Source organism: Macaca fascicularis, chromosome 2 (assembly GCF_037993035.2).
Source record: "Macaca fascicularis isolate 582-1 chromosome 2, T2T-MFA8v1.1".
Lineage (NCBI taxonomy): Eukaryota > Metazoa > Chordata > Mammalia > Primates > Cercopithecidae > Macaca > Macaca fascicularis.
The window spans coordinates 119,384,251-119,401,330 of record NC_088376.1 but is presented as its reverse complement, the minus strand read 5'-3'; the positions used below and the strand labels follow the sequence as shown (position 1 = coordinate 119,401,330).

At 41.0% G+C, this 17,080-nt stretch overlaps 1 protein-coding gene across 18 annotated transcripts in view; it reads left to right on the top strand.

Annotated features, from left to right (window-relative positions):
- Window positions 1-17,080, top strand: part of ERC2 (ELKS/RAB6-interacting/CAST family member 2) — a 974,891-nt gene that overhangs the window by 174,187 nt on the left and 783,624 nt on the right. For all 18 annotated transcript variants that reach the window (XR_012431280.1, XR_012431279.1, XR_012431278.1 and 15 more), the window contains one exon: window positions 494-910. Coding sequence is in view for 10 of the 18 variants with exons in the window: in XM_015446056.3 (XP_015301542.3) it covers window positions 494-910 (417 nt within the window). In the remaining 8 variants the exon portion in view is untranslated. The remainder of the gene's footprint in view (window positions 1-493; window positions 911-17,080) is intronic.

Sequence of the window (17,080 nt, the reverse complement as noted above, 5' to 3'; positions counted from 1 at the left end):
AAATAAAGTCTTCGTTTGTGTCTACTTGTAGTGGATGCTATTATTTTCATTTTTAAATCAACACATATTGATCGTGGGAAATAATGGATAGTATAATAAAGAATACCTTAGGAAACAAGGAATACTGAGTCTGGAGCGTTCTGGGCATAAAGAAGGTGTGTTTGTGAAAGTTTCCCTCTAACCTTTTCCACTTCCTAAATTAAAACTCTGTAGATGTATAATTTCCCTTGTGATTGACACTAATCTATTGTTTCTGTGTACGTGTGCATTTCTCTTCTCCCAAGACATTCAGAAAGCATCCTTGAATTAATCTCCCCCTCTCCATGTGCTGTCCCATGCTTCTGAAGTCACCGTGGAGGAATTCATGGCTGGCCCTCCGGACCTCATGATTAACATTCCATCTTCATAGTGTGGTGGCAGCAAACGGCACTTGCCATTTTCATTGACTTTTTTTCCTTCTGTCTCCTCTCCTGCTCCATCTTTCTCCCTGCAGCACCTACAGTTGACAATCCAAGCCCTTCAAGATGAGCTGCGAACCCAGAGAGACCTCAACCACCTCCTCCAGCAAGAGAGTGGCAACCGAGGAGCGGAGCACTTCACCATCGAGCTGACGGAGGAGAACTTCAGGCGGCTCCAAGCCGAGCACGACAGGCAGGCCAAGGAGCTGTTCCTTTTGAGGAAGACATTAGAGGAAATGGAGCTGAGAATTGAAACGCAGAAACAAACCCTCAATGCCCGAGATGAGTCGATTAAAAAACTTCTTGAGATGTTACAAAGTAAAGGCTTGCCGTCCAAAAGCCTAGAGGATGACAATGAGCGAACGCGACGGATGGCAGAGGCTGAGTCTCAGGTCAGCCACTTGGAAGTGATTTTAGACCAGAAAGAGAAGGAAAACATACATCTTAGAGAGGTAAGAGCATTCTCTGTATTTCCCCACAGCCTTAATTTATAAGTGAAAATATATTATCAAGTTATTTTCACAGGTTGGAAGATATCTACATCCTTAACAAAATTCCCTTTGTCATCTGCTTTATGACCTTCCTGCCGGCTTAAGACCGTTAAACTGGAATTTTGTATTAGTCTTTGCTCACTGCACATGCATTCCATTATTATTCAACACATATCCACGATTCAAACATATGCAGGACATATCAACTCTAAAGTGATTTACAATTGCTTTCCCACAGGTGGCGGTTTCAGAGTCTTTTAGGTGTGATACTATTTAGTTTAGTTGTTTATCAAATATCACCTCTCTAAAGGAAAAAATAAATATGATTAGCAACACAATGACCCTAAATATTTTTGTTACTGAATTGGGGATGAGATTTGCAGAAAGTAAAGCATTTAGGAAAGAATGGTAAAATTCACAGATTAATTTTGAGTGTTTAGGATTAAGATAATTTTTGTCTGCATTTACATTCATCTAGGACAGAGTATTACAGGTTTTCTGAGTATGTGTTTTGCCCTTAGTGGGTTAAATCATTTGAAGTCCTTCAGAGGCAGTCTCTCTGGCCTTTTACCACCATTCAATGTTGGGATACTCATGTATCTGAGAATATGTGGTTAGGTAGAGCTTAGAAAAAATGTGGATGACTGCCAAGGTTTGAAATTTTTATAGCAGTTCCTTGCCACTCTGGTGGATATGGACCTTAAAAGTATCATGCAGGCAAAACTGCTGTAGGGAGACAAGGATCTCACAGAAAATAACAAGCAATAAAATGTCATTAAAAATATTTTCAAACTATTCTACAGCAATAAATAAAAATTCTAGAAGATACTTACTTCTAGACCAAACTAGATTTCTTGACAGTATACCTGTTCAGATGGTGGTGCTTCTTGTGAGTCACTTGTTTGGTTGGTCAGAAGACATGGCTTCCATGTTGGGATTTGCAAAAATGCAGATGCTCCCAGGAATTTGCTCTGATGTAGGTTATATTTGCCTAGAACTTAGTAAAAGACTTTTGTGTCTGCAAATTTAATGTCCTCTACTCTTATTCTTCCTTGTTTTCTTTTAATGATACTTTACCAACATGCTTGGGAAACCACATGGCTTGGTTTCATATCGAAAATCTTAAAGAGATGTTTTGGGCCGGGCGCGGTGGCTCACGCCTGTAATCCCAGCACTTTGGGAGGCCGAGGCGGGCAGATCACAAGGTCAGGAGATCGAGACCACGGTGAAACCTCGTCTCTACTAAAAAAATACAAAAAAAAAAAAAAAAAAATTAGCCGTGGCACGGTGGTGCCTGTAGTCCCAGCTACTCAGGAGGCTGAGGCAGGAGAATGGCGTGAACCTGGGAGATGGAGCTTGTAGTGAGCTGAGATCTGGCCACTGCACTCCAGCCTGGGCGACAGAGCAAGACTCCGTCTCAAAAAAAAAAAAAAAAAAAAAAAAAAAGGAGATGTTGTTTTGGTTAGGCCAAAATGGGAGCAACCCATTTTGGGATGGGTGTTCCCATGTGGGTGGGAACAACCACAGTATCTTCCCATCTATCTTCCAAGAGGGTGAATGTGGTGAGAAGACTTCCAAGATGGTCTCCAATAATCCCTGCTGCTTGGAATTCACACCATTATATAATCCTCTTTCTTTGAGTATTGGTTGATCCTCATAGCTTGCTCTGAAATGATAGAATATGGCAAAAGTAATAGAATGTCAATGTTACTTCCATGATTAGGTTATGTAAGACTGTTACTTCCATCTTGGTAGCAGACTCTATTGCCTTCATACTTGCATGCTTTGATGAAGCAAGCTGCCATGTGGAGAGGCCCATGTGGTAAGGAACTGAGGGTGGCCTCCAGTCAACACCCAGTAAGGAACAGAGGCACTCATTTCAACAACCACAAAGAATGGAAACCTGGCAACAACCATTTAGTGAGCTTGGAAGTGGATCCTTTCCCAGTCGAGCCTTCAGATATGATGACAGGTCCTGGGCTGACATCTTGATTGCAGGCTGTGAGAGACTGTGAAGCAGAGGACCCACTTAAGCTGTGCCTGAATTCCTGACCCACAGAAACTGAGATAATAAATGTGTACTGTTTTAAGCTGCTCAATTTTGAGGTAATTTGTTACACAGCCATAGATAACAAATACAGTACAGCAGAAAGTAATTTTCTCCATGTCTTACTTCATAGACCTCTCATGTAGCTTACAGAAGAGGAGCAACAATTACTGGCATGTTGTTACTTGCATGTAGATTAACTGTGGATTTTGGAATTTTTCTTGTATTATCTCAAAACTGCAGTTGATAGAGGATGACTAGAGTTGGAAAAAGCTACTGTTTTATTTTGATGCCAAGGGGTAGCAAGGCTGTGATGCCAGAGAAATCTCCATCTGCAGCACCATTTCTCACTCCTTCTTGGGATCTTGTGGTCAGGGTGGTCATTCTTCTTCTGCAATTAGATTCTGCTCATTGATAGTGCTTACTAGATGGTGCCTTATGTGGCTGCCCCCATTTAAATGAATCTAAACACAATTCATCTTGGGTTTTCTGAGATTCGCTGGTTCTCACAATGGTCTGGTGTGGATATAGATCATATTTAGATCCTTAAACACCAGTTTGAAAGCACACAGAAGAGGGTACAGAAAGTGCAGCCCAGTACATACAACTAGTTTCCCTGAGCATCAGACCAAAACGAGTAGGTATCCCTTATTTTAGCTCATCAAGAGGGGGAGAATTTGGAAAATATATCTGTACATAAAAAAACTCATGTTAAACTTGAACTCAACAAACAAGACTCCAAGGCCTGAAAGGACCATTCCCATGAGAAAGGTTCTACAGTCCTGTGAGAGCAATTTGTTAAATTCTCAGGAATCTCGTGATCCTGATGTTAAACCACACATAGCCTGAAATTGGTCATATTTGGTGTATTTATACCATGGAAATTGGAAGATGCTACTCTTAGGGTCTACCTTCCCCATTCCCTTGCCCATTCCTGAAAGCCTGTTTACTAGCACACCTCTGAATGAATGTTGTGAAATGTTTACCTCTACTACAGCAAGAAGATACACTGTGGAGTCAGAATGTTACTTATTGGGAGAATTATGATTATGTGTGTATTAACCACTCACGGTTCCCCAGAAGTTTTCAAAATAGCATCTGTGTGTGTCAGCTTATGTGTCAGGCATCACGAAGAATGCTTTAGATGGATTCACACTGAGTCATCTCATTCATTCATTCATTTATGCATCCATCCATCCATTCATTCATTCATTAATCCTTCTATTCATTCCTTCGTTGGATGAATACTTATTGAAGATCTGTTTTGAGATATAGCAATGATCATTATTAAAATGTACCTTCATGGTGCTTACATTCTATTGGGGGAAAATAGATGACAATTTTGTGGTTAAATAGAGGCATGTCATGAAGAAGAGAGTGAAGCACTGGTGATCTGGTGAGGCTAATTTTATATTGGGTTGTCAGGGAAGGCCTCTTGGAGGGGGTGACAGTATGAACTGAGACTTGAATAACCAAAAGGAACCATCCATGTGAGGATCTTAGAAGACTGTTCCACTCAGATGGAAATGGCCATGGCCTAGGAGGTAGGTGCTATTACTTTGCCCATTTTACCTGGGGGAACTGAGGGACAAACCCAATGTCATACTGCTAACAAATGGTGAAGCTGGTATTTGAATCAGGCTGACTCTGGAGTCTCAGCTCTTAAACCATTTTACGATGTCCCTTTTCTTTTTTCTTTTTCTTTCTTTCTTTTTTTTTTGAGATGGGGTCTCAGTCTGTCATCCAGGTTGGAGTACAGTGGTGCAGTCTTGGCTTACTGCAATCTCTACCTCTCAGGTTCAAGTGATCCTCCCACCTCAGCCTCCTGAATAGCTGGGACTACAGGCATGTGCCACCATGCCTGGCTACTTTTTTTTTTTTTTTGTATTTTTGGTAGAGAAGGGTTTTCACCACGTTGCCCAGGCTAGTCTCCTGAGCTCAAGCGATCCGCCTGCCTCAGCCTCCTAAAGTGCTGGGATTACAGGTGTGAGCCACCACGCCTGGCCCATATCCCATTTCTAGAAGAAATTTTTCCCAAATTGCGCTTGGCAGAACAGCCATTTGTGGGCTGTTGATATGTGTTACGAGAGAAAAAGGGTTGCAGTGCCAAGTGAACTTGGGGAAACAAGGGATTCCACAGAGTTACAGTCTCAATCTTTAACATGCAAATATGCATTAGTCATTTCTAAGAAGGGGACCAGAGAAGGCAGAGCTTCTCAAACTTACGTGACTTGCTTTTCTCTTGTTGCACTGGTGTTCTTTGTAAGACATTTTTGAAAAATGCTATGCTAGAAAATAAAAAGAGCTTCTAATTAATGACCTACCAAATATGTAATAATATACAAATCGTTGTTTCCCATTGCCAAATAAGTGGGTTATTTCCTTCATTAGTTATTTTATAAGGCAAAGTTTATTGTGAGCTATTTCCATATTCTTTACTGAGTTTTAGAATGTACTTCTTTGTCAGGTTTTTTTTTTTTTTTTAAGTAGAAAAATGTGTCTGACCACTTTTGTTATTATACCAGTAAGAATAAGTTAGTTTGAATAAACAAGTTACCTGACCTCTGTTAATATAGATGGATCTAAAACAAGATTTAAAATGTACTTGAGGTTTTAGGTTCAGTGTGTTCCTGATTTCATTTTCATTATATCGAGTAGGTCGGGGCTAGGCAGTGTGAGGCTGGGGAATGGAGTGCTAGTGGTTTTATGATTCATTCTCAGGCAGAGGTGGTGGACCTCACATAAACCCCATCTCCTGGCCTTGTTCAGCTTATTGTTTTAGGAGATTTGGAGTTGGCAGGAGTTGCATATGGGGTGGGTTGCTTTAGTGTCTTATTGTCTTTTGGTGGTCTGGAAAAGGCTGAGTGTGAAACCACTTCTTTGTCTGGCAGGAAACAACAACCAAAAGGTTATGATCTTAACTTACTTGGAAGACCAAATCCATTGCCCAGGAACTCCAACTGATGTGCTAATGTGAGCCAAAGGGTTGGCCAAAGCTCAGCATTACTCACTAGCATTGTCTGATGTATTTGGATGCAGGTTGATTTGATAAGACATTGTTTGACGTGCTCATAGTTTACCCTGTTCTCTAGCTTTTTCTGCAAAGAACATACTGTTCCATCTAGAAGTTTTAGTAATCAAGTATCTGAAACACTACTGATCTCATTAAAGAAAAAGAAATGGATTAATAGACCAAGATCCTCTTATACTTACCCTGCTTACTATTTTCTTGACTGGTCCTTAGAAGAGAGTTAGGGGTCTTTGGACTTATCTGGCTTAAGATCTTGATGGGAAGGGATATATGTTCTGCTGCTAATCCTATTGATCTCCTGTGTTAATCCTTTTGGGCAACTTGCCCTTTTTTGGTAGCAGGGCCAGAAAAGCACCCAAGTCTTTACAGGCCACAGTTGCTAATAACCCAGGACAAGCAAAACCCTCAGGAGACCTGGGCCTCCCTCTGTGCTGGGGGTAGGCAGACAGGAGAAAGAGGTAACATGAATTCTTGATCTCTTGGTTTACTTATCCAGGTTGACCCCAGGACAGTGGGAGATCCACCAAGGCAAAAGGTATTACCTGGAGTTTCTTAAGCTTTCAGACCTTTACTGATGGCTCAAACTCGTCCTGTATAGTCTCTGCCCGAACTTCTAAATGCCATTCCAGTCCCCCTTCTCAAAACCATATGGCTTCCTTAATACATGCTTGTTTCTAGTTCTGCTGACCTAAGCCATGATTTTGCTGATGCAGGCATTTCTAATTCTGACTCTACAGATTCAATACATTCTATTTCTACCAACAAAGCTAATTGCAGAAACTATTCCCAAACATATAAACATAACATTTTATATACACGATCTTTTACAAGGGCTGTTTCCTATACATATTACAGAACTTAACAATTGCTCCCTATTTTAATATAGTAAGTATCTTACCTGATCAATACACTCCATCAGTATTCCCAGACCTCAGATATTGCCGGTAGCTGCTCAATAAATATTGTAATGAGTGAAAAATTTGTTAAAAATTTCTAGAGAATTACTCTGTGATTTATTTTGTCAATATCAGAAAAGTTCATAATGGTTGGTATGAGCTCCATTAAGAAATGTTTTCTGCATGATTGCTCTGTGTTTGGAGTGGAGGAGAAACATTGCAGGTAGCTTTAACTGGCAGTCTTCTTTCATTTATACGTTGGACATCATTGGGCATATGCTGAGCATCCATATAGAGGATGCTGTGGGAGTATCGGTGGCAATATTTTGTGGTCTTGTTCAGAGATTCAGGTGAGCAATAAGAGGAACAGCTCATAATTATCAAGTCTTGTTCTGTGCTAAGTAAATACTGTTGTCATCATGTGTATTACACAGATAGGGAAACAGAGGCACAGTGAGGTAAGTAATTGCCTCCAGTCACACACTGCAAAAGCTGCAATCAAGATTGGAAGCTGGGCAGTGTGACTCTAGACTCTGTACGTGTCCCCCACTGCATGCTACTGCTTCTTGGTGTGGTACACTGAGAGGCCTTGAATGGCACCCGAATGCTGTACAGCTTAGAGGCAGGAGAGCTGACAACCGGCTTCATCCATGGTAGAGCCGGTCTTCAAGGCAGGAAGAATTTTAGCACATGGGGTTGGTGGGGAAGCGTGATTGGAGAAGAGATGACTGAGTCAAGTCACAGAGGGGGAACTGTGGTGAGGTTGAGGCACAATGAATTTGGAGCAGCTGAAACTGCCTTTCAGTGGGGGAAGGAAATAAAGCTGAGCAGATGATTTGGTATCAGATCACTGAGGGCTCTGAGGACCAGATAAAGGGAATTGGCTTTACTGTGTGGGCTCTGGGTAGCCTTTGAAGACATTTGGCCTGGAGAATGACACGACCAGAGAAGATGGTCTGTTAACATTGGATTGGATGGGAAGAGAACAAAAGCATGGAGAGAAATTAGAAGGATACTGTGGTTATTCAGATTACCAAGACTGTGAATCTGGGTGGTGGCCATGGAAGTTGAAGGGAAAGGTCATCTCCACCTATAGGCAGGACCTTGACAACTTAAGAACTGAGTGCTGGGAGCTTTGAGGAGGAAGAGACAACTGCTATAGACCTGTGGACAGGCAGATGGTACAGCCGTGGGCAGGCAAGTGTTGTCAGCAGGAGAAGCTAAGGTTGAGGGAAGACTTTGAATGTATTGAGTTTGATGAAATCTTGGTGGAGCTGTGCTGCCAAGGTTGAGAACGTGGGTGAAGAAATGATTGTGACGTTCTGCCCAAGTACACAAGGCATTTCTGACTATTGCTCAGTTTTATTCATTTTTTTCACACACATCTGGTAATTTGTAACCACCATGCCCCAAGGTCGTGAGCATTCTAAGGCATGCCTTTTCATTTACTCCTACTAGTATTTAACTACGAAAACTGAACATGTCTCCTTTGTGCCTCTTTCCCGAGTAAGCGTCTGATTTTGAATATGGTATCTCTTTTGAGATTATGTGGAATTTTCGTTGACTGATGCTAGTTTGAGACAAATTCCCTTTGTTTTCACTGAGTTCCATTTTCTCTAATTACTCCACGCAGGATGGATGTCAATGAAGCATCTTTCCAGAAAAGCGCTCTCTCTGTAATCTGACAGTACGTCCAAAAGTAGGCTTTCATAATTTTTACCCTCACATTTCTGATGACATGGAAAATAAATTCCTTTCTGTTTAGCATCATTTGCCTTGTCTTTAAATTCTCATACATTCTTTTGAGTTTGAATGCTACATGCTAATTACTCTATTTTCATTTCAATGAGTATCATCGACTGCTTTTTATGGTAACAGAGACTGGTGGAGCCCCAGGAAGCCATTAGACACAAGGCATTTTGAAACCTGCTGAGAAAAGAAAGTGACAGGGTTGAGGGTGTGGGGAGGCACCAGGGAGGAGCGAGAATGTCTGGAGGTTATGCTGGGAGAGGCTTTGATTACTTCCTCTTCACCCTCATCCTCCTGCTTTACCTTAGGTGTGATGGCGCTCTGAAAAATATTTTTTGGGTAACTGACATAATTTATCATCATCATCATTTGTTAAAACAATGCCCCGCAAATAAAACCTCAGCAGTGAGAAAGGACCCCGAGCACAGGTGCTGTGAGTATGTTAGCATGTTTCATAAGCTGCAGCAATGGGTAATTGAGACAGGTTCAGCTGTACCAAGGCCCTACCTGTCTTGAGTGGAAACATTAATACTTTACATGTGGAGGAGGCTTGGTATATAAAGCCTATAAACACATTCCATTATAAAACACATTCCATTTTAACTATTTCCACAGATACTTTTGGCAACCCTGGGAGGACATGCAGGCTCAGAGAAATTAAGCAGTGATGACATGTAACATTTACTGGGCACTCACAAAGAGCAGCCTGTGCCAGTCACTTCCCGAGGAGTGCCATTTAATCCTTCCATTGATACTCTGAATGGAACAATAGTTTCTCTGCCTCTCAGGTGGGGAAGTTGAGGCCTAGAGAGGTGATGTGACTGGCCGAGGTTCTCAGAGCACATAGTGATGGATGGATCTGGCATTCAAATTTGGACCTGCTGATTGAAGTACCTTGTTCCTAAGCACTTCCTGATGCTTCCAGGGATTTCAGTGTAATCCAGAGTAGACCACAGACTAGGATTCTGGTCTTCTGACTTCTTGCTCAAGGTTATTTTCTCTGTAAATGTGAAAAAGGAAGAAATGCAAAAGGCTCTGATTTATTTTCTTGCCACATCTTATCAGAGCCTGTTGAATTGGGGACTAAAAATCTGTGAAGTCATAGAGCAGCGGGAAGATCAAACAGTGCCATGTAGAAGGCAACGTCAGGGCTAGGTCTTCTCATTCCATTTTTGGCTCATGAAAATGAAAGCACCTGGCCTTCCATAAATTCTTCACAATAGGTGAATTTTTGTGAGCAGAGAATAAGGACAAATGGGTGGCACTTAGAATCAGACCTTTCCCATTTCATCAAAGTTAGCTTTATTTTACAATTTTTTTTAACTTCATGATTATCTCACTACCAAAAAGAAATGCTTTGTATCCCAAAACCAACTTTACTTTTTATCTAGTTTTTGTTGAGTATTTTGGGTTTCTTTCTGTGTCAATTGTGAGACACGGAAATTGTATTTGTAACTCCTAAGACATGTGCATTTCATTGCTTTTCTAATTTGCTAAAGCAAAATCTCCTTTCCCTTCCATCTTGGCTCGGATGTGAAAGGGCTACTTTATTTGGGTTTCCAGTTTGGCATGTAGGTTGAGGGGTCTCTTACGTGTTTCAGATAGAGTGCTAAAAAGGCAATGTGAACTGCTAATGGGTGATTCCTAGGAGTGGCTATGGTTATAGCAGCTGTAACATATAAAAATGAATTAAATTCTCACTAAAGGAAAAATATAATTCTGTATATGTAGTTTGTAGAAAAAGGAAAAAGAAAAGTGAGTGAGACTTCATGAGTAAAAATTACAAAGACTTGCTACGTTTTTAGATTGAGATTTGGCAAACCATAGATTATTGGCCAAATGTAGCCTGCAGCATTTTTTTTTTTTTTTTTTTTTTTTTAGTGGCCTGGGAGCTAAAAATGTTTTTTACTTTTTTAAATGATTACATTTGAAAGGATTACATAAGTACGTATATAATACCCTTTATTTTGCCTCTTGGTCCACAAAGCCTAAAATACCTGGCCCTTTAAATGTGCTGACCCCTGACTCAGATAAGAAGTAAGTAGCTTTTTGAATTAAGGATAAGTAAGTAGCTTTTTGAATCAAGACATGTGGTAAAAGCCTGTTTGCAATTATTTTTATTCAGAGAATCAAATCTTACTGTTTTCTTCATATAGCTTTTGAGGTTTGTTTGCTTGTTCACATAGGGCTTTTGAGGTTGGTTTGTTTTTAAATCAGGAAACAGTATTTTTTTCTGCCATTTTTGCCCTTTTTTTTCTTTTTTTGAGACGGAGATTTGCTCTTGTTGCCCAGGCTGGAGTGCAATGTCACGTTCTCGGCTCACTGCAACCTCTGCCTCCCAGGTTCAAGGGATTTTCCTGCCTCAGCCTCCTGAGTAGTTGTGATTACAGGTATGCGCCACCATGTTCTGGCTAATTTTGCATTTTTATCAGAGACGACGTTTCTCCATGTTGGTCAGGCTGGTCTCAAACTCTCTACCTTAGGTGATCCACCTACCTTGGCCTTCCAAAGTGCTGAGATTACAGGCGTAAGCCACTGCGCCCAGCCACCCATTTTTCTTTTACAGTTATTAGATCTGTAGTTTTGATCTCTAGATTCTTAACACATTGGGTATTGTCAGTTATCATGAAAGTCTGCACCTCTTTTAGGAGTGGTGTGTGTTGGGAAGGAACCCCGGCAGATTCCAAAGGGACTGTGAACGAAGACTTCTTTAAGAATCACCAGAGAAGTGGAGATTGCCATTCAAACTCCAAGAGAATTAGGACTTCCTTACCTAATAAAAACACAGGCTTCCTTCTATTACTCCTCCTCCTTCTCTTTTTAAATACTTGTGTTTTATTGACACTTTTTAGCCGTACACAATTAGTGCTTTAAAAAATGTGGCTGCTTTGAAGGAACTGACCTGAAAAAGAAACTGTGTATATATGCAGGTTGTGTTAAAAAATATTGACATGTGGTAGTTGTTAGTGTGCCATGGCCTTGCCAGGTTTCCCCATGGACAGTGGTCTTACTCAGCTAAGCCAGGATTTGGTCAGGAGAACAGCCAGTTCCCTTACCACTCTCTGCCCTTCTTCCTGCCCCCGAGGTAGTCAGATCTCTCTCACATCTGTTTGAGCTGGGCTGCCAGACATTTGAGCATTTTTAGTGTTGGGGGAAGACTGCCTGTTACTAGGATGTTGCTGCCTTGGTGTAGCCCAGGGATTTTCAATCTCAGCAAGGTTGACGATTGGGCAAGATGATTGTTGTGTGGGGCTGTCCTGTGCATTGCAGGATGTTGAACAGTGGACCTTTGCTTACTAGATGGGATTAGCACTTACACCGTTTCCCAGATTGTGCTTACAGCAACAAAGTCTCCAGACATTGCAAAATAATTCTGGTGGTGAACTGCTGGTATAGAGTGACCCATCCGTCTGCTGGCTGGCCTGGGACTGTGGCAAGGGCAGTAACTCCTAGCCCCATCTGCTTGAAACTTGGTTTTATTGAGGAAGGGCAGCCCAGCTCAGGAGACTTCTTTACCCAGAGTCTGACTACAGGGGATTTAACTAGGAAACAGATGTGCTGGGGGGAGGGGGGAGGGGGGAGGGGGTATGGGGGATGGGAGCTTGAGCCTAAAAAGAAACGTGTGTGTGTGTGTGTGTGTGTGTGTGTGTGTGTGTGTGTGTGAGAGAGAGAGAGAGACACACACACACAGAGAGAGAGAGACAGACAGAGATACAGAGAGACAGAGATTGAGACCTATAGAGACAGACAGAGAGACAGATGGAGGGAGAGACTGAGAGAGAAGCTGCCTCCAACTTCCCCCTCCCCCTCACTCCTTCTCTCTCAGAAACTGTAGGGCTGGAAATGAGGCAAGTCCTGCAAAAGAAATCTAAAGGAGGGGTTGGGGATGGTGTTTTGTCTGATATACCACATGGGAAGATTGGGATTTTGTGAAAATAAAAGACATTTGATTCTCAGGAGTATTTATGGAGATAATAATTATGGATCTGAGAAGACACATAAACCTACATTTTGACTACTGGACTCTCACTATTAATTGTCAGTTTTATTTTACAATAAAGGTTGTCATCCCTGCTTTCCCCTAAATGGCCTTTGTGTCTCCCTTTCTGTTTTTTAAATAAACATTTCTCTACATGAACTGCCTCTTCCTCCTCCCCTGCCTCTAGCACCACCAAACTTCAGGATAATTTTGGAGTGTAGTGGTTTTATCATGTGGAAATGTACTGCAGATGTTGAAAATTACCTTTTCTTCCCCTCTTTAAAACGTCGTGACCACACATGCTTTGCTCTAAGTACTATTAAGTATTTTTATTATTGCTATTAAAAATCTTGCCTCAGGCAGAGTCCCACAACAGCTCAAGTCAAGGCAAATATTAAAATAGCAGCAAGTATTTATGCGTAACACATTAAAAATCTGAAGTCATGTTTGGCTTTTTATGCAATTGAAACTTTTATTTTTTGACCCACTTGACCAAGTCCTCTATCTAGTTTTATCCTATTTTCCTGACTCTAAAACTTTAAGTTCAGACTATATGATTTTGTTCACCTACCCCACTCACCCCAAATTTTCTCTAAACTTGAGTTTTTTCTTTATCCTGCATATATCTTTGAACTTAGCCTGATTGTAGAATGAATTTTGATGGGAAGATTTCAACTGCCAGTGTGAATTAGTTAGTGCATGTTTTAAAAAGTTATTAATGAAGCAAAGTTCTTTTCTTGCAGAGAATCTTGCAGATTCGTGGCAGGGGTTCTGTTCTTGGAGTACCACACACTGGGGCCAGTGGCCATTTACCAAGGAAATGCTTATCAACACTTAACACATCTTGCACTCAGAAACCTATTTAAGGAGATTAGCTGCCACTCTAAGCTTAACTTCTTTTAGGTTTTTTCGTGCCTCTTTCTTTTTGTATCTCTTGTCTAGCCTTAAAAATATTTTTCCAAAGAGTTCCTTAAAAAAAGCAACAACTTCTTTTATGATTTAATCACTTGAATCTGGAATTACGAGCTCCCTCACTACCTATGTACACTTTTTAGTGTACTGGAAGTTAATCCTGGTTTAGACAAATGAGCATCTTTAAAATGCTACTTTTTCATCTATATCTCCAAATAGGAATGCATTGCAAGGTGATGTGTTTTTAAAGGGTGGAGGAGGCCTTTGTCATTCTGGCAGAGTCCACACAGCAAAGAAGAGGCAAACTCTGATTGTGCCTTAGACGGTAGAAATGACTCTTTTTATTTTTATTTTTTTGAGAGATGGGGTCTTACTATGTCACCCAGGCTGATCTTGAACTCCTGGGTTTAAGTGATCTTCCTGCCTCAGCCTCCCCAAGTGCGGGGATTACAGGTGTAAGCCATCATGCCTGGCCGAGAAATGACTCTTCATGTAGGTATTCCACTGTACTTTCATGATACACAGTGGTGTTCCTGTCAGTGGTCTCTGTTGCAATACTTTCATGATGCATGTCAAGATTTAGATGATTTTAAAGATTCAAGCTTTAGCTGCTTTAAAGGACAGAATGGTGCACAATGGCTAAATCCTTGCCAATTGCACACTGAAAGCTTGAGATGCCGTAAAAACCTGCCAGGCGCAAACCTCGATGGGTATTGTTAGGATGCCCCTTAAGCAACTCTTACAGGTAGAGCAATCATGAAATTTCGTGGACATTTGAGGATATTTGTGCTGAGCGTGGGGACTTCTGAGACATGATGACACAGGCTTTTCCAGAAGACAGGAAACCTTTATGAACAACATTATCTTTCCTTCTTTTTCTAGGCTGTGGTTATTGCATGGTGGCTCCTTCCTTTGCTGCCCTGCAGATACAAATGTGTATTGCGTAGAGGACTTACAGAGAATGGTCCAAAATGACCACATTTCCTGAAATCACAGCCACCTCCTGAGGAATCTGTGTGGCACTGGAACATCTGAGGGTTGTTGGGCTTATCATGGAATAGAGGTCATGGAATCTCATCTTGGGAGGTCCTGGTGGGATGCTGTTGATAGCATAAATCAGCAACAGCAGCACCACTGTTAGATGGAAGATCTTCTAGCTGCAAGCATGGAGCTCAGTGCTATACTCAGTTCCTCCTCAGAACAACTCTATGAGATGTAGGTGCTGACATTGTCCCATTACCTAATCAGGGCAGTTAAGTAACTTGCCTGAGACCTCACAGGGGACTTGACCTCAGAAATGAGAACCAGCATACCATCTACTGTTTTGTAGAAAGTCAAAATAACTTCTAGTCATTTCTTCCCACCCAGTTCCTTTCCTTATTTCTGGTTTGTTTTCTTTGAAACTTTCCTTTTCTATTTGGGCTTCTCATCTGGTTTCTATTATGACCTCATTTAAAATCTTATTCTTTCTCTTAATATGTTGGTTTCCCTCTCTTATTTTAACCTTAATCATTTTCCTCCCATTGTTTTTTCATCTGCATTGTTTTATGAGGTTAATTGCCTTTGTTGTCATATTTCTAGTAGCTGTTCCGAACTTTTGCAAGAGACATGGGAATGCTAGTGAAATTTACAGGAGACTTCCGGTCTAATAGAATTTTAATCAGCAGTTTTCTCTGCCTCCTACAAAATCTTTGCATTCACCTGCTTGGGTTTACTCTTTGGTCTCCAGTGACATGACCTGTGCAAAGCACTTTGCACAGGCTTGGCTCAGCAAATATCATGTATGTTTCCTTGAGGAAAAATGAGGAGGGGATAATCGAGTTGCCCTCGGATCAGCTGGTCTCCTTGTAAAGCAGTTCATGCACCCTTTGCAAACCATTGACTTCTCTCCCCAGTATCAAACCTTGCCTGGTGACATTTTACATGTCACTTATTGGGGTACTGGTGTTTGTTCTGAGATGTGACAAACCTTATCTTCATCCCACTTTCATTCTGTGATTGCTTCGGAATGTTATGGAGGCAATTATACTGTATGGGAAATATCTGATTCACAGGGCTTGAATAAGTAAACTTAAAAGTAATACATGCTAAATAGTCGTAAAGCTCAGCACTTAGTAGGTGCTTAATAAATGTTAATCTACATATGGATATGTATGTCTGTATCTGTATCTGTATCTATATCTAATCTGTCTCCTCTCAAGACTGTGCATTCCCTGAGGGCAGGAATCACATTGTACTCATCTTTAGTATCACCAGCACCTTGCAAACTGTTCTTTACCGTTATTGATATATATCCTGTGATAATTGTGCACAAATTGCAAACAGAGATAATGTCCTCTATACCTTTAATGTCCTATAGCAAATTAAGTATTTGATATATTTAGAAAATGACTGGGGAAAGAATTAGAATTTGTTACAGCTTTTTGGATGACATAAGAACTTCTTAAGAGTTATCAAAATATTCTTAATGGGTTGTGTATAAGCAGTACTTACTTAGCTCCTCTTTACTGAGCACTTACTTTGTGCTGGGCACTCAACTAAGTGCCAAGCACTCATTTTAAATTTAATCCCATTCAGTATTTATTCTCTTTTTAAAGATAAGGAAACTGAGGCACAGAGAATTTGTAACTTCCTCAGGGTAACATAGCTACCATGCTGTTAAAATATAAATATTGTTCTTTCCCTTACTTAGTCTCGCCTGTAGAAATAATCACTCCTCATAGCATATATCATAACCATAACTATAGTAACAGTAATACTCCTGAAGCTAACCTTTTCATTAAAACATGAAAACCTGATAGACCTAGTTAAGTATATAGTAGCGAGTGGCAACTTTGTGGAAAATTCCATCCCAAGCCTGGACCCCTCTCTCGAGCACCAGCACCATACATGTAACCATCTAGTGGACTTCTTGTGGGTTGCAGAAACATATTAAGATTAGCTTGTCCAGAATGGAACTTGTCTTCTTCCCAACTGTTCTCCCTCTGTGTCCTTGTCTTGCTGTCACCACCATGTACCTCCCAACCCAAGCTGGACACTGGGAACCATCATCAATTTCTCTTTCTCCATTGCTCCCTATATTAGTTTTTTATTGCTGTAACAAATTACCACAAACTTAGTGGTTTTAGGCAATACAAATACATGATTCTTGTACAGTCCTGGGGATCAGAAGTGTGAAATCAGTTTCACTGGGCTAAGATCAAGGTATTGTCAGGCCTGCATTCCTTCTGGAAGCTCTCAGGGGGGATTCATTCCCTTGCTTTTCCCAGCTTCTAAAGGCCAGCTACACTCCTTGGCTTGTGGCCCCCTCCTCCATTTTCCAGCCGACACTGAAACATTTTCAAATTTCTTTATGACCCTTGCTTCTGTGGTCATATTTCCTGGCCCCTGACTTTGACCCTCTTGCCTCCCTCTTATCAAAACCCTTATGATTACATTGGGACCACCTAGTTAATGCAATATAATCTTCTCATTTTAAAATCCTTAATCACATCTGCAAAGTCCTTCTGCCATGTAA